The 23,148-nt window shown below is 41.8% G+C and overlaps 1 protein-coding gene and 1 long non-coding RNA gene across 2 annotated transcripts; one reads left to right on the top strand and one right to left on the bottom strand.

Moving 5' to 3' along the window:
- Positions 1-4,166: 4,166 nt before the first annotated feature.
- Positions 4,167-22,876, top strand: LOC108896030 (glycine receptor subunit beta). Its single transcript, XM_018695050.2, has 4 exons — positions 4,167-4,315; positions 4,930-5,078; positions 16,453-16,608; positions 19,161-22,876. The coding sequence occupies exons 1-4, from the start codon at positions 4,219-4,221 to the stop codon at positions 19,452-19,454; spliced, it is 696 nt and encodes a 231-aa protein (XP_018550566.1). The 5' UTR covers positions 4,167-4,218; the 3' UTR covers positions 19,455-22,876.
- Positions 5,152-6,612, bottom strand: LOC108896031 (uncharacterized). Its single transcript, XR_001963060.2, has 3 exons — positions 6,045-6,612; positions 5,796-5,830; positions 5,152-5,560 (listed from the first exon to the last, which is right to left on the bottom strand). It is a non-coding gene; the product is annotated as an uncharacterized LOC108896031 (long non-coding RNA).
- Positions 22,877-23,148: the final 272 nt, after the last annotated feature.

The following is a 23,148-nucleotide window of genomic DNA, read 5'->3' as shown; positions in this document are numbered from 1 at the left end:
TCGGTTGAGCCATTGACAGGAGAACTGGAGCTGGTTTTGGCTGAGGCGTCGACAGGAGAACTGAACTGAGCCACCAACAGGAGAACTGGATCTGACTGGAACTCTGACCGGAGCAGGAGTTGGCCAGACCTCTCACTGCAGATCTGGAATAGGTGTGGAGATCTTCTCTTCATCATCTTCACATCATCACCATCAAATATACTACAGGGATCGCTGGGCAGTGTAAGCTCAGAGTAGCTGGGCAGCTGGAGCTTGGGAACGCTGGGCAGCTGGAGTTCTAGACCACTGGGCAGTATAGACATGGGGTCGCTGGGCAAGAGGGGTTTGGGGAAGCTGGGCAGCTGAGGTTCTGAATTGCTGGGCAGTTTAGACTCTGGGAAGCTGGGCAGTGGTGATTCAGGGTTGCTGGGCAGCTGGGGTTTTGGGATCGCTGGGCAGTGGAGGCTTGGGCTGGTCACTCGAACCCTGGAGACAAGGTGTGGACCAGAAGCAGGGAGCCAGAGACTGGGGCACAGGCTGGTCACTGAAAAACAGAGGGCTGAGGCATGAGCTGGTAGCAGGAAACTGGAGGCTGTAGCTTTGGCTGGCAACTGGAAATAATTCTCCCTGCAAGGACCTCAGTCAACCACTGCCATCTGGCTTCTCTCTTGCCCCATACTAATAAACCACAGATATACTACATATATAATTAAAAAGAAAATGCGGCTGTGGTGGACGGAGCAGTGGCCTACGTGATCAGGTGTAGAACACCTGACGGGAGCATGCAGGCAGCAGCCAAGTTGAAAACAGCGCCATGCTGGAGAGCAATGGTGGCGTCTGGTATTAGTATATGCCTAGCCTTTGGCTAATTAAGGGTGGCAGCAGATCACCCCTCCTGACAAAGGCACAACTAACCCCCTCTCTATTTGTCATTTCCCGCCTCTCTCTCTCACACACAAACACACACACACACCACACACAACACACTAACCAATGTCCCTGCTCTCCTCTATCTAGCCCTACAGTCACACTGGCTGTGCAGTCAGTCACACAATATTAGTCATTCATGTTGAACTAATGATGGTGAGTTCAGAGTTCTGGCAGTCACATTACAATATTAGTCATTCATGTTGAACTAATGATGGTGAGTTCAGAGTTCTGGCAGTCACATTACAGTAGTATTGTGTGGTGCAACCATGACTGTTGTTTTGAAAACATCTTTAAAATTACTCAAAATCTATTCAAAATTTATTTTATGTCCTGTTTGGCATGATTTCCAATGTGTTTTGTAGTCCTGTACAAAATTGCACGGCATTCGTATTTTTCCATTTTGTGGAATATGATGTGGTGCAACAAGAATCAAGAAAGAAACTTTTGGCCTATATGTTGAAATCCATTCGAAGACAGGAATTTGATGCATATACATTTACCAAGCACCCATGGAAGCTGCAAGCAGGTTTGCTTTCTTAAATTTGGAATAAAATAACCTTTTAAAATTTTTTTAATGGTATGTAGTTGCCACATTTGGAGATCATGTGGTGAGACCTCAAAAACAATGACCTTAAATTATTTGTACAACTAAATATTTTGCTTATATTTACTGTATTTTAATCAGATGCTACTGCCAAGCACCTTCGTAATTCTGACCCTGCAACAAGAGTGGACTACCTGCCTAGGTTAGAAGGGTACAGTATTAGAAAAAAAGATTAAAAAAGATTAAAAATTACAAATTTTAGTAAGCAACATGAAAGTACATTACCGTCAAAAGTTTTAGAACGCCTCCATTTTCCAATTTTTATTAAAATTTAAAGGATCAATGTGGAGGATTGAGTGGAATCCAGTGACGAGGCTGCAGCTTGCTCAGTCTACATTTCATAGAAATCAGTCCTTTTTCAGGGAGAACTGAAGAAACTGGTTAACTTGCAGCTTTCCGGTAGTAATGGAAGTAAATTAAACTTTGAAAGTTCATGTAAACAGGCACAATATATTTATGACTGCTAGAATACATATTGCTCTTGTTTGTTTTACTTTACCTGGAGGAAATGCATTTTTAAAGAAATATCTGCAGTTAACCGCACATGCCCCTTTTCATATGGCCAGTTCAAATACCGATCAACAGTGGGATAATTTTCACCTTTAAAGAAATGTTTGTTGATCATGGTCATGACTGTGGGCTCAACATGAAACTCTTTGTGATAAAGTATGACTACAGCACATGATTACATGGGTCTCAAAATTATTTGGTTATTTGGTGTCAAAATTATGCATTGTGAAGTTAAATGAAAAGATTATTCAAAACAAAGCCATGGATGCTGCACTTACCCATTTGTCATGTTGTTATGAGATTTTTTTTTGATTTTTTTAACTTGTATTCATGAAAATTCAGTGAAATTTTTAATAAAATTTGGTGTTTGTGTGGAATTTATTATTTATTGATCTCTTTTAAATGCATTTTAGCTATACATGGTCTTCCTGTCATTGGGTGCAACCAGTCATCATATGGTGGACATCTGTGGCTGAAATATTAATCAGTGACACATTATGCTTAAGTGGATCTTGTTTTTTAAACATTTTTAAGTTTTGTTTTATGTAATTTACAGGAAAAATAAGTCCGTTAACTACATTTAAGAGGGCAACTGTGACATAGGACATAGGACTGTGACACAACTGTATTACAACTTGTCATGTTGCCTGCGAATATTTTCCACTATTCAGCACTGAAGTCTGCCAGCAGCTTCTCTTCCTTTGGCACCGCTGTTGATTTGTCTTGTAGACAGTAGGGCAGTCGTATCAGTCAGGCAGATGGCTCTTGTGGGTTGATGATACAGGTTACTATACTGACACTGGATAACTTATAAACCTGGTGTTAACCAAAATGACATCAAACTCTTAAATAATTAAAGAATGACACTCATTCTCAGACTCAATTTGTTTAAATTTTTCAATTTGTTGTAAAATAGAGGAGATCACTTATACAGACAAAAGAAAAGTTACTTGGAGAGCACATGACTAAAGAAACAACAAAAGGCACACAAACAAAATGACAGGGATGAAGTGCAAAAATGGCCAAGAGCAATTTCAGCTACAGGCAAAAAAGAGCACAGACAGCACAAAGAAAACTGATAAGTCTATCATCATCTATCATAAACTCACAGATTATTGTTTTTGTGCCTTTAGGACTCAACTTTAGCAAGCTAATGTTAACTTTGCTGTCAATTTCAAGACACCAGAATTGTTTTATATATCAAACAAATCAAAATTGATCCACATTCAGTACTCCAACTTACTGTTGCCAATCTTGGCCATGTGTCCTAGAAATGCATTCCTTGTTTATGCAATAGATGGCAGTGTCATAGAAAATTAGGGGTTTATATGCAGTCCTAGCACTGCTGTTCTGAAATTGCAGCCTTGTCTATAGCAGGAGGAGGAGATTTAAGCCACTGTGCTGACAAACACGGGGCTGTTTCTGCTTATGGATACTGTTCTATGTGCTTTGGGACAAGCCTGGTTTTTATGTGCAGGGGTTTTGAGACTAATTAAATGTCATGCCCATAATGTGCAGAGAAAACATTCCTGACAGCATTACACCACCATCACCACCTTGGAATGTTGACGCAAAGCAGATTAGGTCCATGGATTCATGCTGTTGATGCTAGATTCTAACCCTACCACCTGCTTGCCTCAGCATAAATTAAGATTCTTCAGACTGGGCTTTGTTTTTACTGTTTTCAACTGCTCTGTTTTGGTGAGCCTGTGCCCACTGTCGCCTCAGATGTATGTTTTTGGCTGACAGGAGTGAAACTGGTGCATCACACACTTTTTAATAGACTTGATAAACTGCCAAAGTTCATTTAATAGGATATAAACACTACACTGCTTTTTATTGTGACAAGGAATGTCCCTGCACTTATGTGCTGTTACCAAATGATTTGCATAGATATATGAGCTGTAAGTGTGTGTACATAAATATGTTGTCATCATGTTGAAAAATACATCTGAAGTTCAACCAACTGAGGCACAAAGAAACAAAGATAACCACCACAATGTTATCTTTGATGATGATGAATGTATATTATGTACTGTACTTTGAGATACAAGAAAAAGCAGTTTCCAGTATTTTTTATCTTTTGTAAATGAAGGAATATTTTTGACTAATTTGTGTTTACTCCTCATCTCTTTCTAGGATACTACACCTGTGTTGAAGTGATTTTTACATTACGTCGGCAGGTTGGTTTCTATATGATGGGAGTTTATGCCCCAACTCTGTTGATTGTTGTTTTGTCCTGGTTATCATTCTGGATAAACCCTGATGCTTCAGCTGCAAGGGTGCCACTGGGTGAGTACCATATATACACGTTTTAGAATTGAATATGAGGGGTGGGATGATGGGGATTGACATGTATACCTGAATTGTAATTTAATATGTACATTCTAATTAAAAATGTGGAGCTCAAGGAGTTACATTGACCAGACTCATTAAAAAGAAGTGGTATTGTTTACCTGGTGTTTTGGATGTATACACTGGAGGAGGAGAAAGGAATGGATGGCCCTGAAGGATGTCCTGGTGTCAGAGCTACCAAATTTTAATTGCTTTAAGATTTTTCATGAGACTGTTAACTGTTACCAATGTGTTAGTATCCAACACGCATGCTGATTTGCAGTAGAAACTGTAGAATAACTAATCAAAATGACAGGTTTGATGTACACATAAGCACAGAGGTTTCTGTAGTTATTTTGCAACAGCTTGATGCTGTTTGCAGAAAGTTTCAGCAGCAGATCTGCTGTGCAAATGCTTAGTTGTTTGTTACTGTGAAATGCAAAGTGCAAAAAATGTCATCTAAACTTTATTTCTCTCCCATTTTCTTTCTCTCTTAGTAGATTTAAAATGACATAAATCACAAATGTTACTAATATTGCTCATTCACATGTGGCAACAACTTTGTTTTCTAGGTATACTATCAGTACTCTCCCTGTCCAGTGAGAGTATGTCCTTGGCGTCAGAGCTGCCAAAGGTTTCCTATGTAAAGGCCATTGATATTTGGCTCATTGCCTGTCTCCTTTTTGGGTTTTCATCCCTGGTGGAATACGCCGTAGTGCAGGTCAGTTCTAAAACACAAATTCATACATTTGTATAACTATACATATATAGCTCATCTCCATATCAATCACTGGTTTAGACTCTCCTTGGCCAGAGATCCTTGTGGAAGAAGGAGAAAGCCAAGTTGAGTCAGGTCACTTTTATTTAATACTGAGGTTATCAAATTTTTCATGTAGAGCAGGTCGTGACCATAGTCTTGATAATATTTTTTACAGTGACCCAACAATTCCCACCATAACAAAGCACTTGGTGACAGTGGCAAGACAAAACTTCCCTTTGACAGGCAAAAACCTCAAGCAGAAATGGGCTCAGGGTGGACAACCATTTGCTGCAACTGGCTAGGTTGAGAGACAAAGAGAGAGAGAGAGAGAGATAAGGGAATATACCACAATGCAAATTCCACAGAGACGAAAGGTAATAATAGTAACAGTAGGTGGTTTGCAATCATTGATCCACACTCTGCAGCTCTGGAGGCAGAAGTACCTGCAGAAAGCAAGAGGAAGAGAAAAGAGAGAGATGAGACAGCACAAAACCACAGGAGAGAAACATTAGATATGAATGCTTACAGGTGGAGAAGGACAGGGGGAGAGTAGAGCTCAGTGCATTATGTGAAGTCCTTTGGGAGTCTAAGCCTAGCAGCATAACTACGGGATGGTTCAGGCAAGTCTAAGCCAACCCTGACTATAAAGTTTATCAAAAAGGAAACTTTTAAGCTTACACTTCAGTGTGGAGGGGATGTCTCCTGGACCCAAACTGGAGGAAGGTTCCACAGTAGATTCAAGATTCAAGAGATTCAAGAGATTCAAGATTTTTATTGTCAATTATCTCTATATGCAGGACATACAGAAAAATCGAAAAAACATTTCTCTCTAAAATATACAAAATATGTAACTCAAACCTATATACAACAGAGTAATTGTCAAGGTAAGGGTCAAAAACTATGGCTACTGGAGAATAGATAGCTTACGCGAAGGCTGGTAGGTCTGGCAAAGGCACAAGACGAACTGGCAGGGAGTGCAGGGAGACACAGACACTAAATACACAGGAGCAGGGCAGACAATGAGACACAGGTGAACCACATTAGGGCGGGGTAGGTAATCACCAGGAGGAGGGAGCACAGAAGGAAGGGGAAGACAAGACACCTGAAACAAGAGGGAGGTCAATGATTTCAAAATAAAACAGGAAATAATACAAACACAACTGAACTACAAAATAAAAAGCCCTGGCTCAGAGCTGACACCCTGACAGTAATAGCAGTAGTGCAATATGGTAGCAGCTTGTTTGACAGTTGTGCAAATGGTATATTAAGGTGCAAATGGTGCAGTAAGGTGCAAAACAGATTGTGGATTGTAATGTTATGGAGCAGAAAATGGAAGTGGAGAACAGCTGAGGTAGAATCATAGTGAAATGGGTGTGTTACAGTCCAGGGGAAGGGGGCAGAGGGTGGAGGTAGTAGGCAGAGTTCAGTATCCTGACAGCCTGTTGAAAGAAGCTGTTTAGCAGTCTGGTGGATCGGGCCCGGATGCTGTGGTACCTTTTTCCTGAGGGCAGAAGACTGAAGAGAGAGTGTGAGGGGTGGGAGGTGTCACCAGCAATGCTGATGGCTCTGCGGGTGAGGTGGTGATGATTTTGCTGGCTGTGTTCACAATGCATTGCAGACTCTTTTGGCAGGAGGCAGTGCAGCCTCCATAGAAGGGTCGGCACTTAACCTGACCCCATTCTACTCTTGGAACTCCAAAAACCATGGAAACATTATTCAAACCTTTAGCAAGACTTTACGAGAAATTAATTAATCAGAAAAAAAAGAATAAATGGTTTCCAATAGATGAATAGAAAAATAAAAGATAAATTAATAAAGATTTACAAAAATCTTTGATTAACAAATGCAATATAATAAATCATAATAACCTAAAGCATAATATAAATGGCTTATTGCATGGATGACATAGAATTACATGTGGTCACTAGATGGCAGTATGGTTTAATGGTAGATATTGACTCAGATCTTACAATACACATTCCAGCTCCTCTGGTGCCTAAAAACTTGTGAATTGCACAAAATTACTTGAAAAAAGTTCAGAAGTAATATTAATTAGGTTACAGACTAGTTAAATTCTAAATTCATTATTTCAGACCTCTGTTAAAGAGGTAACCAGTTCTCAGTCAAGATTTGAAGATGTGGTGACTTTCAAATGAGTAATGATTGAGTTTAGGCTTAGGGTTCATTAATTTGCGTGAGTTGACAATGGCTGCAACTCCACCCCCTGGCCTGAGGAATGTTAGTATTAATATGACTCGGGGATAGTGGTTTCATATTCATCATGACACAGCCAGGTTTCAGTAAGACAAATATAGGACTGCTACTCTGCCTCCAGGTCTCAGCTCTGGGTTGCCATGGCTGGGATGTCATCTGACTCAGATTTTTAGAGATGAGTCTTGCTCCATCAAAAGTGGAACGAATGCTGTCTCTCTTAATCAGACTATGTCTTTCCCAGAAAGACCAAGCCAATTATCTATTCACTAGACACTACCACAATAGACAGCAGTTGAATGACGACATGCGACTATACATGTCATGACTGGTCTGACATGTTTGTGTAGGCCAAAGCGCTTCACACTACAGATCACATTCACCCATTCACAGACACATTCATACAGCACTTGTTCTACATACACTATATTGGCAAAAGTATTCACTCAACTGCCTTCACACACATATGAACTTGAGTGACATCCCATTCTTGATTCTTAATCCATAGGGTTTAATAAGATGTTAGCCCACCCTTTGCAGCTATAACAGCTTCAGCCGGGCCAGACTCTGTCTCTCCATCCACCCTGAAGCACTGCGCTGATCAGCTGGCTCCAGTGTTCACAGACATCTTTAACACCTCACTGGAGACATGCCATGTGCCAGCCTGCTTCAAGGCCTCCACTGTCATCCCTGTCCCCAAAAAACCAAGGATCACAGGACTTAATGACTACAGACCCGTCGCCCTGACCTCTGTGGTAATGAAGTCATTTGAGCGCCTTGTGCTGTCCCACAATCCATTACCAACCCACTCCTGGACCCCTTGCAGTTTCCCTACAGAGCCAACAGGTCTGTAGACGATGCAGTCAACATGGCCCTCCACTTCATCCTGCAGCACCTGGACTCCCCAGGAACCTACGCCAGGATCCTGTTTGTGGACTTCAGCTCCGCCTTTATTCCAGCACTGCTACAGGACAAGCTCTCCCAGCTGAGTGTGCCTGACTCCATCTGCAGGTGGATCACAGACTTCCTTTTGGACAGGAGGCAGCATGTGAAGCTGGGAAAACACATCTCTGACTCTCGGATCATCAGCACCGGCTCCACTCAAGGCTGTGTTCTTTCCCCTCTACTCTTTTCCCTGTACACCAACTGCTGCACCTTCAGTCACCAGTCTGTCAAACTCCTGAAGTTTGCTGATGACATCACCCTCATTGGGCTCATCTCTGGCGGGGATGAGTCTGCCTACAGGAGGGAGACTGATCAGCTGGTCATGTGGTGCAGTGAGAACAATCTGGAGCTCAACGCTGTGAAGACAGTGGAGATAGTTGTCGACTTCAGGAAGAACAGGGCTTCACCCTCCCCCATCATCCAGTGTGACTCCCCAGTCAGAACTGTGGAGTCCTTCCATTTCCTGGGGACCATCATCACCCAGGACCTCAAGTGGGAGCTAAACATCAGCTCCCTGATCAAGAAGGCCCAGCAGAGGATGTACTTCCTGTGGCAGTTGAAGAAGTTCAACCTGCCAAGGACAATGATGGTGCACTTCTACACCTCCATCATTGAGTCCGTCCTCACCTCCTCCATCACAATCTGGTACACTGCTGCTACTGCCAGGGACAGAGGCAGACTGCAGCGTGTCATCCGGTCTGCGGAGAAGGTGATCGGCTGTAACCTGCCTTCTCTCCAGGACCTGTACACCTCCAGGACCCAGAGGCGAGCAGGAAAGATCATGGCCGATCACTCCCATCCTGGTCACTCCCTTCTGGCAGGAGGTTGCGGTCCATCAAAACCAAGACCTCACACCACAAGAACAGTTTCTTCCCATCTGCAACTGGGCTCCTCAACAAGACATAGACGCCCCCCCCCCCCCCCTCGAACACACACAGACTGTCACAGACTATAATCCCCCCACTACACGTTACATTAACGTACATCTATGCGTTACATTAACACACATCTCCCTTGTCCTTTAGCACCAATATACCAAGACAAATTCCTTGTATGTGCAAACTTACTTGGCAATAAACTGATTCTGATTCTTCTGGGAAGGCTTTCCACAAGGTTTAGGAGTGTGTTTATGGGAATTTTTGACCATTCTTCCAGAAGCGAATTTGTGAGGTCAGACACTGATGTTGGACAAGAAGGCCTGGCTCAAAGTCTCCACTCTAATTCATCCCAAATGTGTTCTATTGGGTTGAAGTCAGGACTCTGTGCAGGCCAGTCAAGTTCTTCCACACCAAACTCACTCATTCATGTCTTTATGGACCTGCTGACCCCGCTCTGTGAATTTACGTGGCCTACCACTTCGTGGCTGAGTTTCTCTCATTCACAATTGATTCCATACATTATAATACCACTAACAGTTGACTGTAGAATATTTAGTAGCAAGGAAATTTCACGACTGGACTTATTCCACAGGTGGCATCCTATCACGGTACCACGCTGGAATTCACTGAGCTCCTGAGAGCGACCCATTCTTTCACAAATGTTTGTAGAAGCAGTCTGCATGCCTAGGTGCTTTTATACACCTATGGCTATGGACGTGATTGGAACACTTGAATTCAATGATTTGGATGGATGAATGAATACCTTTGGCAATATAGTGTATATACAAAGTGCCCTCTAACACATACACACACATTTGCCACAGGAAATTACGTTTTAGACTTTGACATCCTGTCACTAGCAGGTTGACATGATCCACTTCAGACTTTGTCAGGAAAGCCTTAAGGCCTTCATGAAAACAGCTACATAATCATAGCGCCATCTATTGGCAACAGGAAAATATGTGTTTCATCCAACTGGGTTGATCTGGTTCATATCAAATGTAGTCAGACAAGCATTAAGATCAATGGTGCTTAACTGTGACAACTGTGAGTCTTCATGGGACACCCTTGCTGTGGTGCCGTGGTGAGGTTCGATGCTGCGCCATTAAACAGGAAGTTGTTGTAACTCCTGCATGCACTGTCCAATCTGCCCCAAACTTCACACATTTGATCAGTGTCATGGTCTGAACACATTTATATGCCGCTATTTAGCCACTATCCAAACGCCTCCTACTGGAAACACAAAATTATGTGTTACATGTTCATAAATGTACTCTTCCCAGTAGCTTGACACAGATCCATTTCACATTTGGTCAGAAAGCCAAGCAGGTAATTGTCCAGTCTGAGAACAAAGGACAAAGGCTTAAGCCCCTCTTAGGGTCTATCTGTGCAGGTGGCTGCCTCTGTCCATGATGGAAAGGTGTAACTGATGGGCACAGTAAAGGACCTCTGACTCATTCGTTCTGTGTCTGGCAGTCATGCAGTTGCAGAGCCGCATCGTATGACCTGTGGGGACACAGCGACCGCAGGTCCCCCAACAGGCGTGGGGTGCGAGGGCCCAGACAAGCATTAAGATCATAATGATGACTGTGAGTCTTCATGGGACGCCCTTGCTGTGTCGACATGGCGAATTTTGATGCTTCGCCATCAAACAGGAAGTTGTTGTAACTCCCACATGCACTGCACAATCTGCCCCAAATTTCACTTGTTTGATGAGTCTTGGCCTGATCACATCTACATGCCAACATTCAGCCATACTCATTGTGCACCTACTGGCAACAGGAAATGGCATGTATTGATGTATTCCTCAAGTAGGTGATAAAGATCTATTTCACATAAGGTCAGAAATTGCCTATTAAAGTTACAATGAGCAAGGGCTCTAGACTGCTACCAATTAGTCGCATTTTGCAACCATTTTTGGAGACAATGAGTGTCAGTGCGACTTACAAATATGCCCTCATCCCTGTTCTAGGGTCTGGTCCACTGTAAAACATCGCTTTATTTGTGGCGGCCCATTTATGTTCATGCTGTTTCTCTGTCCAGGATATGGCTTCATCCAAAGTGCGTACGCCACAGCAGTGGCTGAGGTGAACCAGCTGAATTGAAGCAGCAAGCATTAAGAAAAGTAATATTTTCAGCACTGTCCACAGTCTCCCAATACATTTAACAAGAACCACAGCACGCTGGTTAAGCTCATAGTGAATTGTTACGAAGAAGCTAATGGGAAAGCTGTCTGTATATAGTCTAACTGGTTAGTTTGCCGCTAATTTCAAAATTTCATCAATTTCATTGCTGTAAACTTCACTCTCTTAGGCAAACAAGTCCCCCAGCATTTTAGATTTCTGTCCAGTGAGATATTGAGTTTACTGTGATTTTACTGTTGCTGTTCTAGAAACAGTATTTAGTTGTACTTAATATATAACTCAATTCTTCTCATGTCCTGAATTTATTCTTTTGCAAAATGATAAATTAAAAAACAAGTAACAGTCTGAGCCAGACTGATAGGGGTCTGGATGGATAAAGATAAAATCCTAATGATACCCATCCTTCCAGCTGGTTAGTGGATTTGCCCTGACTTTAGGCTGATGAACAAATCACTTCACTATAAGCCTTGTTTAACCAGTAACCAGTTTAACTAGTAACCAGTTGAGTGCGATCACTCTCAAAAATGTGGATTACTTTTTCTCCCACATTAAAGGGCAACTTAAATGATTTGTGTAGATTTTAATACTCTTACCTTTAAAATACAACATGTTATTTCATTTCTGTAAATTGTTTATTTATTATTAAAGCATTTATCAGTGATATGGTTAACATGGAAAACGTGAATATGTTGCATTGAATTTCGATGTAAACATGCTCCTAACTTTTGGGCTGGTGCTCCTAAAATTTTCATTAAGGAGCACCGGTACTACAAGAAGAAAAGTTAGTCTGGAGCCCTGAAGAGGATTTATTTTAAGGGTCAGGGGCAGGTGGCTGACCTCATGCATGATACAAATACCTGGCACAGGATGTGATTTTTAACTCATTCATTCTGTGTCCAACAGTCTTGCAATTGTAAGAGCTGCAATGAACTCGTGGCTGCCAGTCCCTCAACAGGCGCAGAGTGTAATAGCTGTCCTTTCCTGGATGGTGATGTTGGAAAGAGGTATTTTAGTTGTGGAGATACAGCAAAACTGACTCCTTTGCCTATTGCATCCATTTCTGTTTTGTTGAGGTCCCTGTCCAATTAGTTAATTAATCACGTGTTCCAATCCCTCTAAAATCCTCAATGAATCCTTTGGCCAAGGTTTACTATTCCTAACACTTAAACAACCTCCTGTACTTGCTACCAGGCTATTTCACTCCACAATTCTGGTGTGAAAATATTAGCCAAATTGCTAATAAGGTGACTGCCCAAAATAATTTATGAAGGCAAAACTGGTTTTAAGAAAGGGAGGCATATATATATATATATATGGGAGCTCCCTGCACTTTTTGTTAGAATTTTGAAACAAATTGATTGATTTGCTAAGATAAAAAACATGTTGAAAATCTGAAACGCTCTTTAATAAACATATGCTTAAAGGCATTTAAATGAAGTTAAATGTTGGATTTTGTATTATTCAAAATTTTGATGCCAATATTTTCACTTTTACTGCAAGTGAATATTGGCTCCAAATATCGGTTATCGGCTGCCTTGCCTACTTATAATCGGTGTTCGTATCGGTCCTGTAAAAACCATATTGGTCCAGCTCTATCAGGAAGTAACAAAAACCACAAGACACAAGGAAGGTGAAAACCAAAATAAAACAGGAAACTAAAGTCACTGAAGGGACAGGTCAATGTATTCTCAAAATCCCACTCTGGCACTTTAGATGCTGAGAAATAATATACATCCTTCTATCACTTGTAAACAAGCCCCCAAGATACTTAAACTCCTTGATGCTTGATGCAACAATTCTCCCCTTACCCAGAGGGAACAATCCACCATTTTCTGGCTGAGAACCATGGCTTAAGACTTGGAGGTGCTGACCCTCATCCCAACCGCTTCACATTTGGCTGCAAACCACCCGAGTGCATGCTGAAGGTCACAGTCTAATGAAGCCAACAGAACCATGTCATCTGCAAAGACCAGGGATGCAATTCTGAGGTCTCCAAACTGGACACACTCCTCACCTCGGCTGTGCCTTGAGATCCTGTCCATGAATATCATGAACAGGATCACGGACATGGTACAACCTTGGTGGAGTCCAACATCCACAGAAAACATGTACCCCATACTCCCACAGTAAACCCCCACAGGACCACAGGGGGGCTATGGTCATAAGCCTTCTCCAAGTCCACAAAACACATGTAGACTGGATGGTCATATTCGCATGACTCCCTCAGCACTCCCACAAGAGTAAAAAGTTGGTCCATTGTTCCGCAGCCATGATGCGGTTCCTGCATTGTTCCTCCTGAATCCGAGGTTCAACAATTGGTCTGAGCCTCCTTTCCAACACCCTGGAATAAACTTTTCCAGGGCAGAGTAATGTGAAACCCTGATAATTGGAGCAAACCCTCTGGTCCCCCTTTTTTAGAATGGGGACCCACCACCTCGGTCTGCCACTCTCCAGGTGCTGTCCCCAACCTCCATGCAACAATGAAGAGGTGTGTCAACCAAGATAGCCCCACAATGTCCAGAGCCTTCAGCATCTCACGGCGAATCTCGTCCACACCTGGCGACTTGCCGCTGGACAGCTTTTTAACTACCTCAGTGATCTCTGCCAAAGATATGGGTGATATGGGTGAGGCTTCAGACTCTGTCTCCTCCATGGAAAACATATTGGCCGGGTTCCTCAAAGTGCTCTTTCCACCACTCAATGATATCCCCAGTCCAGGTCAGCAGTTCTCCCTCCAGCTGAACACAGCCTAAGACAAGCCCTGCTTTCCTTTCCCTTTGAGGCCAGTCGAAAGTCCTTCTCCATGACTTCCCCAAACTACTCCCACACCTGAGTTTTTGCTTCCGCAACTGCTGAAGCTGCAGCCCTTCTGGCCCTCTGGCTTTGAACATGGTCCACTCAGACTCAATGTCCCCAGCCTCCCTCGAGATGCACGAAAAGTTCCTCCGGAGGTAGGAGTTGAAGACCTCCTGGACAGGGGGCTCTGCCAGATGTTCCCAGCGCACCCTCACTACTCATTTGGGTTTGCAAGGTCTGTCTGGCAGCCATCTCCACCATCTGATCCAACTCACCACCCAGTGGTGATCAGTTGAGACAGCTCTGCCCCTCTCTTCACTCGAGTGTCCAAGACATATGGCCCAATGATACAACCAAGTCGATCATTGATCTATGGCCAAAGGTGTTCTGGTACCACGTACACTTATGAACAACCTTATGCTCAAACACTGTGTTCGCTATGGCCAGACCCTGACTAGCACAGAAGTCCAATAACAAAGCATCGCTTTCTATTCCTCCCAATCACGCCCCTCCAGGTTTCCCCATCATTGCCCACATGAGTCTTGAAGTCCCCCAGCAGAACTATGGAGTCCCCAGCCAGCACCCTTTCCAGGACACCACCCAGAGACTCCAAGAAGCCCAGGTACTCCCAGCTGCTGTTCGGTGCATAAGCATACAGATAGCCAGAGCCTTACCACCCACAACTTGCAGAGGCAACCCTCTTGTTCACAGGGGAAAACTCCAACACGTCAGTTTACACCACCAGGTGTTGGCATGTCTGGGTCTCTGCCTTCATCTGCTGCTCGGCTGGCAAAGTACCTGACTCCAGTGTCTATCCCCGCAGGTGGTGGGTCCATGGGTATACATTTGGCCTAGAGCAATAAAGAAAAACCTTAGAGTTTACTCTGAGGTTAATAATTCACATATGACTTTGTTGTAAATCCTTCAGTGCTCATGTTTCTCTCCATATACAGATCACCTGTCAGGACACTCAGAGCAACATCAAATGTTCTCAGTGCCTCTGTAGGCAAGCTGATAATGTGTACAAGCTCAAACATAACTATGGATATTTATTATCAAACAATCAGTCAGATGTGAGGATTATACCATGGTGTCTTTGTAGAAAAGGTTGTTGCTGAACAGCTTGTGTCTTTTTTGGAAAAGCACAACATTTTTGATAAATTTCAGTCAGGTTTTCATAAACTGCATTCAACTGAAACAGCTCTTCTTAGGGTTACAAATGACATTTTGATGGCTTCAGATGCTGGCAACTACACTGTTCCTGTTCTGTTAGATCTGACTTCAGCTTTCAATACTGTGGATCACACAATCTTGTTACACTGGTTACATCAGGTGGTAGGCGTGTCTGGATCTGCATGAGACTGGTTTAAATCTTACCTCACAGATTAAAGTTTCTCTGTTGCCATTAATATTTTTTATTTTTTTTTTTTTTAAAATCAGAAAAGGCTGCCTTGACCTGTGGTGTTCCGCAGGGATCAGAATCCATCATCAGAATGGAGTCCACCGGAAGCCACTGCTCCCACACACACACCCAATCGGCATACGGAGGCCCACTGGCCACCACTGGTGCCTTTCTCTCTCTTTTATTACTTCCACTCCTAATCAGGAGCAGATGTGAACTCAGGGCAGGACGATCACCTAGAAAGAAAGAGAAATAGAGAGAGAGAGAGAGAGCACAACACACACACACACACACACACACACACACAAGCAGACACACGGCCCCTAACACTAGGGCCGTAACAAGTGCAATTCCCTTTTTAACTGTCCTAACAAATGATCTTTAGATCAGTTACAGTCTGTCCAAAATGCAGCTGCATATCTTTTAATTCCAAGAAGAAATCTCATATCTCTCCAAATTTAAAATCTCTTCATTGGCTCCCTGTGAGTTTTAGAGTTCATTTCAAAATTCTTGTTTTAACTTTAAAGCTTTGAATTGTAAGACACCCCAGTACATCTCAGAGCTTTAAACGACCTATTCAACCATCTGGTCCCTCAGGTCTTCAGAACAGAGATTGCTGGTGGTGCCTTGAACCTACTTTAAAACACGTGGAGATTGGGCCTCCAAGGTGATGGCTCCAAAACTCTGGAGTGATTTGCCATTATCTTTTTGTTTTATTAATTCTGAGGAGGCTTTTAAAAAAACAGCTAAAGACAGTCCTTTTTAGACAGGCATGTGTCTGTTTTATTGTTTTTGCTCTTTTTTTTTCTTAATAGTAGGCACTTTTTGACTTGTGTCTGTGAAATGTGCTTTATAAATAAACTTCACTTACTTACTTTACTGGATAAGTGCACATTCCATTGACATGCAGTAAAATATCCATGATTCTCTCATCTGTTTCCCTCTTTCTTTCTCTGTAGGTGATACTGAACAGCCCCAAACTGATTGAGGAGGAGAAAACTAAGATGGCCACTAAGGAGAAAGCTTTGAAAGAAAAAGAAGGAAAGAAGCCTTCAAATAAAACTAACACAGTGAATGGGACTGGTGGAACACCCATACATGTCAACACTCTGCAGGTAAACACAACTTGGCCAAAAGATCCAACAGCATGCATGGACAAATTTCTGTAACTTACATTATTTGTCATAAGCACACAAGTAAGGCCAATGGAAAAACTGAATTTTAGAATTTTACGCAAATTTATTAAAAAGGAAAAACTGAAATATCACGCTGACAAAAATATTCAGACCCTACAGTTGAAATTTAGCTCAGGTGCCTCCCATTTCTCCTGATTATCTTTGAGATGTTTCCCACCTTAACTGGCGTCCAATGGTAAATTGATTTATTCATTTATTGGACATAATTTGGAAAGGCACACACCCATCTATAGTCCCTTTCAACACTGCCTTCTCAGGGCGAGAATATTGTGCCATTATTGTGATTCAGCATTCTGTATAAACAGTACAGAGGCTGAATGGGGGTCCATATCATCCCATCTTTAAGCAGACGTCAGGGGTAGTCACAGAGGCAAATCAATGTTTGTATAAAAGGGCAAGCCAGAAAAGCAGAGAAGACAGTGACTGACAACAAGGCTGTTGTGTTTCATGTTACGGATTCCATGATTCTGGCATGCTGTATAAAATCACACACTACTGTGGATGGCTTACACTTAATATCTTTTTATGTTTAATAAAAATGTATTTAAAATGAATGTGGTTTAAAAATCAGGAGGGAGAGCAGTTGCTAAAACCAAGAGAACCACAGATTCATGACAGGAACACGGGTATTTATTCATAAAACAAGATAAAATATAAGAACACAGGTAAAAACTAAAAAGACTATAAGACCGGGGCTGGTAAAAGGGTATTAAAAAGGAGGGAGGCTAAAACTGCTGATGGGAGAGTCCAACTGAGCAATCCAGAGTCTTATCTGTGGAGGCCGGGGCTGTCGCACACACTTGGGCGCTGGCGGAAGAGGCTCCGTCGCCGAATGCCGACCTCGAATTAACTGGGAAGCGGGACAGCAGTCACTGCACTTTTAAACACACACAGGTATAGGTTACGCTTCGCCGCAGATCGCTACTCACACCGCACTACTCCGCTTCTGCATAGAGCCTGCGAACAATCCGTCCCTGGGTTCTCCGTTAACGGCAGCTCCGGCGTGGTCCTGCAGCCTGTCCCCCTGTGTCTCCTCCGCCTCGTCTGTGCTCTATGCGTCCTGCTTCCTGTTTTCTCTGCAAACTTATATGTCCCTGCCAATCTTAAGCTCCACAGGTGCAGGTAATTACACTGTGGGGAGTGACATCCGCATGGTCTTTTCAGAATAAAAGCACAATATACTCCCAGTGTGCAATACATGCAATAAAACACAACCACACACTAAAATCAGAAATGTAAATTAAAAACACAATGGGAGTTAAAAAGACACACAATAAAATCTTACTTTACCCATGCAACACTAGGGCAGTATTAAGTTCCTTTCATGTGGTTCTGTGTAAGCAAGCAAAGGCAGCTTATTCCAGGGAACTCTTAACACCACGACCGATCAATTTCTATGTAAAAGGGGCTTGTATAAGGTCTCACAACTGACAATGCATATCAGGGCAAAAACCAAGCCATGAGATTGAAGGAACTGCCTGTAGAGTACAGAGACAGGATTGTGTCAAGGCACAGATCTGATGAAGACTGCAAAAAAGTACTGAACGGTGGCTTTACTGAGCAAAGTACAGAGATATCATAGGCCCGACTTGAACCCCATCAAACATCTCTGAAGAGACTAGAAAATTGCTGTCCACTGATGGTCCCCATCTAACCTGATGGAGTTCAAAAGGATCTGTAGAGAAGAATGGCAGAAAATCCCCAAATCCAGGTCTGCAAACTTGTATTACCCAAGAAGACTTTAGGCTGCAATTGCTGCTTGAGGTCCATCAAAAAAGAAGTCTGAAAAGGGTCTGAATAATTATGTCAATGGGATATTTCAATGTGTCCTTTTTAATACGTTTACAAAAAAAAAAAGAAAATTCTGTTTTTGCTTTGTCATTATGGGGTATTGAGTGGAGATTAATGAGGGAAAAATGTATTTAATCAATCTTAGCATAATGCTGTAACATAACAAAAAAAAGTGAAAGGGTCTTAAAGCACTGTAATAGAAAAATATGCCAATAAGCTTATTTTGATATGATTATTTTGAGATGCTTTTAAGGTGAGATTTTAAGTTACGAGAAAGAAGAGTACACGATTAGAAATTACATTGTATACTGCCCAAGCAAGATCTATCTAGCAGGACCTGTTTTATTCTTTTCAGAGATCAGATCAGAATGCAGTGAGTTTTCCCTTAATGAGGGGAATTTTTATGGAATTTACTATTAGAGTGCAAAATCCCAAAATGCAATAGTTTGCTGCTCAGTACTCAACAAATTGCCTACTGAAGCTTTACCCTCTGTCTATGTATTGTTAGGAATGCAGTACTATCCTCATAAAAAACACAACATAAACCATTAAATTGATGCTTCTCTGGGAGACTCCATAAGTTACAGTACAGAACAAATTTTGACAATTCTTATACAACAAAATGCCTTGAGTAACAGTATCAACTGCCAAATATCAGTCAGTTCTCTGTCTTTTACCAGGTGGTTGAAACCCGCTGTAAGAAAGTCTGCACCTCCAAGTCGGACCTTCGATCCAATGACTTCAGCATTGTGGGATCTTTACCTCGAGACTTTGAACTTTCGAACTTTGACTGTTATGGTAAACCAGTTGAAGTGACAGGGGCCCTCAAGTCCCAAAACAAAGCTAACAAGAAACCTCCACCACCCAAGCCTGTCATACCTGCTGCTGCCAAACGCATTGACCTCTATGCGAGAGCCCTCTTTCCCTTCTCCTTCCTCTTTTTCAATGTTGTCTACTGGTCAGTCTATCTGTGATGGGGAGGAGAGTGAAAATAAAGTGGTTTGTATCCTCATACAAACTGACATTACTGATACTAACAAATAGCATTGCAGTCATATACTGAACTCTATGTTGGTAATATTGATTTCCAACATTTCATGTTTGCAGAGCTGCAGAGGCCACTGTGGTCCCTAAGAGTAACTGTAAATTCACACAACTAAAAGCATAAGGCTGTTGACTTCAGTCCTCTTTAAGCCCATGCATTAAATAGGCACTGCATGTGTGTCTCTGCCTGATACATGACATTATGCTCAATATGAACTAAACCTTGATGTGGTTACATCAATACCTCTATGCTGTACATTAGAAATAAATGCTTTTCACTGAGGGTAAGATTACTGGTAACACTTTATTTTAAAGGTGTAGATCACCAAATAAAGCCAATACCAACTAAATAAGAAATCAGAGAGTTAAAAAAAAAAATTAATAAATAACTCATAAAATTAATAAATAACTCATAAAATAATTACATACTGTATCACTCCATTTCCAAACTTTTGATGACCAGCTTCCTCAAGTGCAATAGGTATATTAACTCAAGTTGCCAAGAGGCTGGACTCCCAGGGTTCCCAGGATGCAACAAACACTCCTCCATAATATAGAAGCAGAGTGTGGCTCAATTTGGGAAATGCTTATAACTCAGTGACACACAAGCTGATCGATTTTGCTCATACCAACCAGTCACCAACATCATAACCAAGTATTTCAGTAGTTACCACAAGTGCTTCTCTTTAGAGGACTTAACAATAGGGTTGTCAACAGCTGGAAGTCAGCATTGCCATGGGATGCACTATCTCTCCCAGACTTTTTTGGCCTTCTTTGAGATAATCCTCATTGGAGCCAAGCAAGTAACCAGACAGCCCCATGCACAGCAAAACTTCTCAAGGGCCTGGATGAACAAACAATAAGGGCAAAATTGAAGATTAAGCCTTCATAATCACAGAGCCTTTTAATTAGGAAAAGAGTGAGAAATGACAGTACAGCATTCATCGCGGGAGAAGAGGTGATTCCACGACTGGCAGAACAACTTATTTGAAGTTCTCTGATGGACCGATGGGGAGGTTGGCATAGAAAGCAGCTGGCAGATGGACTGGCAAAGATTCACAGCAGCCAGCTCCAAGTGAAATACAAAGTGTGAAATTCCATTATCAGTAGCTAGCAGGATTGATGGTAACAGCAATGCTTACTTCAGGAAGTGAGACTCAGAGAGAAGAGACTCAGTACCCTGGCAAGAACATGTTGCAGCTTCCAGTGAAACCCATCTGCCTTGGATGTGGGCAGGAGAAAATCTACCTTGTACTTAAACAAAAAAAAAAAAAGAGCGAAAAAATGAAAAGTTTGGTGTTGCAATAACAATAAAATATAACATGAAAAATATCATATGGAAAGGAGTATGCACGAAAGAAAGAAATGTCTTGCTAAGACAAGAAACTGAGCATTTTATTACATTGGTGGCAGCAACACTCTTTTATTTTAGTCCTTTTTTGCTCTTTTAGGGTTTCATAGTGACATTTTTAAAATAACACCTAAATGTCAGAACAACACCACTGTCTTCTGGGTGCTGTTGTCAAAAACCTTACCCTTGCCCTTTAACTAATCAAGTGGCCCCAGCCTCTTAGCAAGTTGAGGAACTGCTATTGAATTTGGCCAGCTAGCTCTTGTCAAAGAAAAACAGTTCTAACTCTCTTTACAGTAGTTACTAGGATTGAATGCTCTAGTTAGCTATGGAATTAGTTATGGAATTATGGCTTTCATGTTTTCACTTACCTGCCTTAAAGACCGACTCACATAACCTGCACAGAGGGTCGATCACATTTATGGTGGAAGAATTTTGCTCCATTACCTACTGAGACTCCATCTCCACCTGCTGCAGTATTCACATGAGATCTGACATAGATAAGAACATCTGATCACAGATTGCATTTACATGTTCTTAATCTCAAAGTAAATTTGATAAACTGGGCTGATGAATGTGTCAGCAAACATGGTGTGTTACAAGTGAGGGAAGTAATGCTGCTTCATGGTTATGTAGGAAGAGCTATTTGTAGATTTGACTGACCTTTGAACTCATTAGGGTGTTTTTTTTTCTTACGAATGTGGTGAAACTATTCAAAAGTAATTTACAAGGCAGACCACCTGCAATTTGACAGCATTCTAATTGTAATGGGTTCTCTATGCATTTACACCTGAATTAAATGTGTTTTCTTGATCGAGGTAAGACATCCCGATACTTGTCAAAACCAGTTGAAAATGGGGTCTGAGACTCAATAGAGTATGCTAATTAATCATCCCTAGTAACCCCAAAGGGACTTAATTAAGGCCCAAGCAACAAATTTGCAAGGGCCAAATGAACCCTGTTTTCATTTTCCAATCGCAATTTTGAGGCCTTCAGGATGCGCAAAAACTCACAAAACTTTGCATGCATGTTTAAAGACCTAAGCACTTTGATTTGATATCACATTTGTCCACAGGCATGCAACAGTAGCTCTCTAGCGCCCCCTAATTACTTTTAGCACTTTTCAGGTGGTTGGCATGCTCAGACGCTTATGAAACTTGGCATTCATGTCATAAGACATATAACTTAATTTCTGATGTGGGTCTTCGGTTTGGGTATGGCAAAATGGCTCAAGGGCACCCCCCTAGAAATTTTCAATGAAGCAGCCCCCACATACCTTTTTATGAAACAGGATTGAATCCCGTTTCACCTAAAAATGTGAAAATTTGCACAGATATGTAACATCCCAAGACTTAAAAAAAAGTCTTGGGAAGAACCCCGGAAGTCCAATATTTTGACCAGAAGATGAAAATTTTATGTATTTTTGGCCATTTCCAGGGGTGGCCCTTGATCAAACTCTAGAGGCTTTATCCGATTGACTTTAAAAAGTTAAAAATAAGTTAGACATATACAAAGTTAAATTGCAGAGCTTTTTGAGTTGTCGTTGAAAGGTGTGCTGCCCTGGTCTCTCAAAGTTCGATGATTCACCATGACACAGGAAGTTGCATTAAACTTGCTGTAATTCAACCATACTTTGTCCAAACTGCATCAAACTTTACAGTACTGTTAATGGTCTCTACCTGCACACATCCATATGTCAATATTCATAAAACTGTTGTAGCGCCACCTACTGAGAACAGGAAATGACATATTTTGTATTTTGGCATGCTTTTACTAGCAGGTTGACCCGATCCACTTCAAATGTTGTCAGGAAAGCCTTAAAGCCTTCATGGACTTAATGTGAAAATTGTAGCATTTCATTGCAGGCCATATATTCCTATATATTCCTTATAATAGCTTTATTCCTACTCTCTCTTCACACTATATTGCTTTTCCACCTCTGTATTGCAACTGGTGCACAGCCATTTCCCTCAGGATAAATAAAGTTTCTTGAATCTTGAATCTTGAATCTAAGTGCATCTGAACATGTGAAGTAGTTTCCTGCTTGACCCAGCAGAGGGAACTGTTGCAGCTCCCTCTTGTGATCTGTGTGTGGTGTGAGTGAAGGAAGAGGGTCTTTTTTTGTCTTTACAATATCTTCTTTCTGTTCATCACCTTTCTATTACAGATTTTGATTTTCTTGTTCTTCTTCTTGTCTGTATTAGTGCACTAGGCTATTTCAAGAAGTGTTTTTGTGATTGAACAGAGGGAGCTGTATCAGCTTGACATAGAGG

The sequence above is a fragment of the Lates calcarifer genome, unplaced genomic scaffold, assembly GCF_001640805.2.
Source record: "Lates calcarifer isolate ASB-BC8 unplaced genomic scaffold, TLL_Latcal_v3 _unitig_405_quiver_1321, whole genome shotgun sequence".
Lineage (NCBI taxonomy): Eukaryota > Metazoa > Chordata > Actinopteri > Centropomidae > Lates > Lates calcarifer.
The sequence above is the reverse complement of the archived record's forward strand: the minus strand, read 5'-3'. Positions and strand labels throughout refer to the sequence as shown.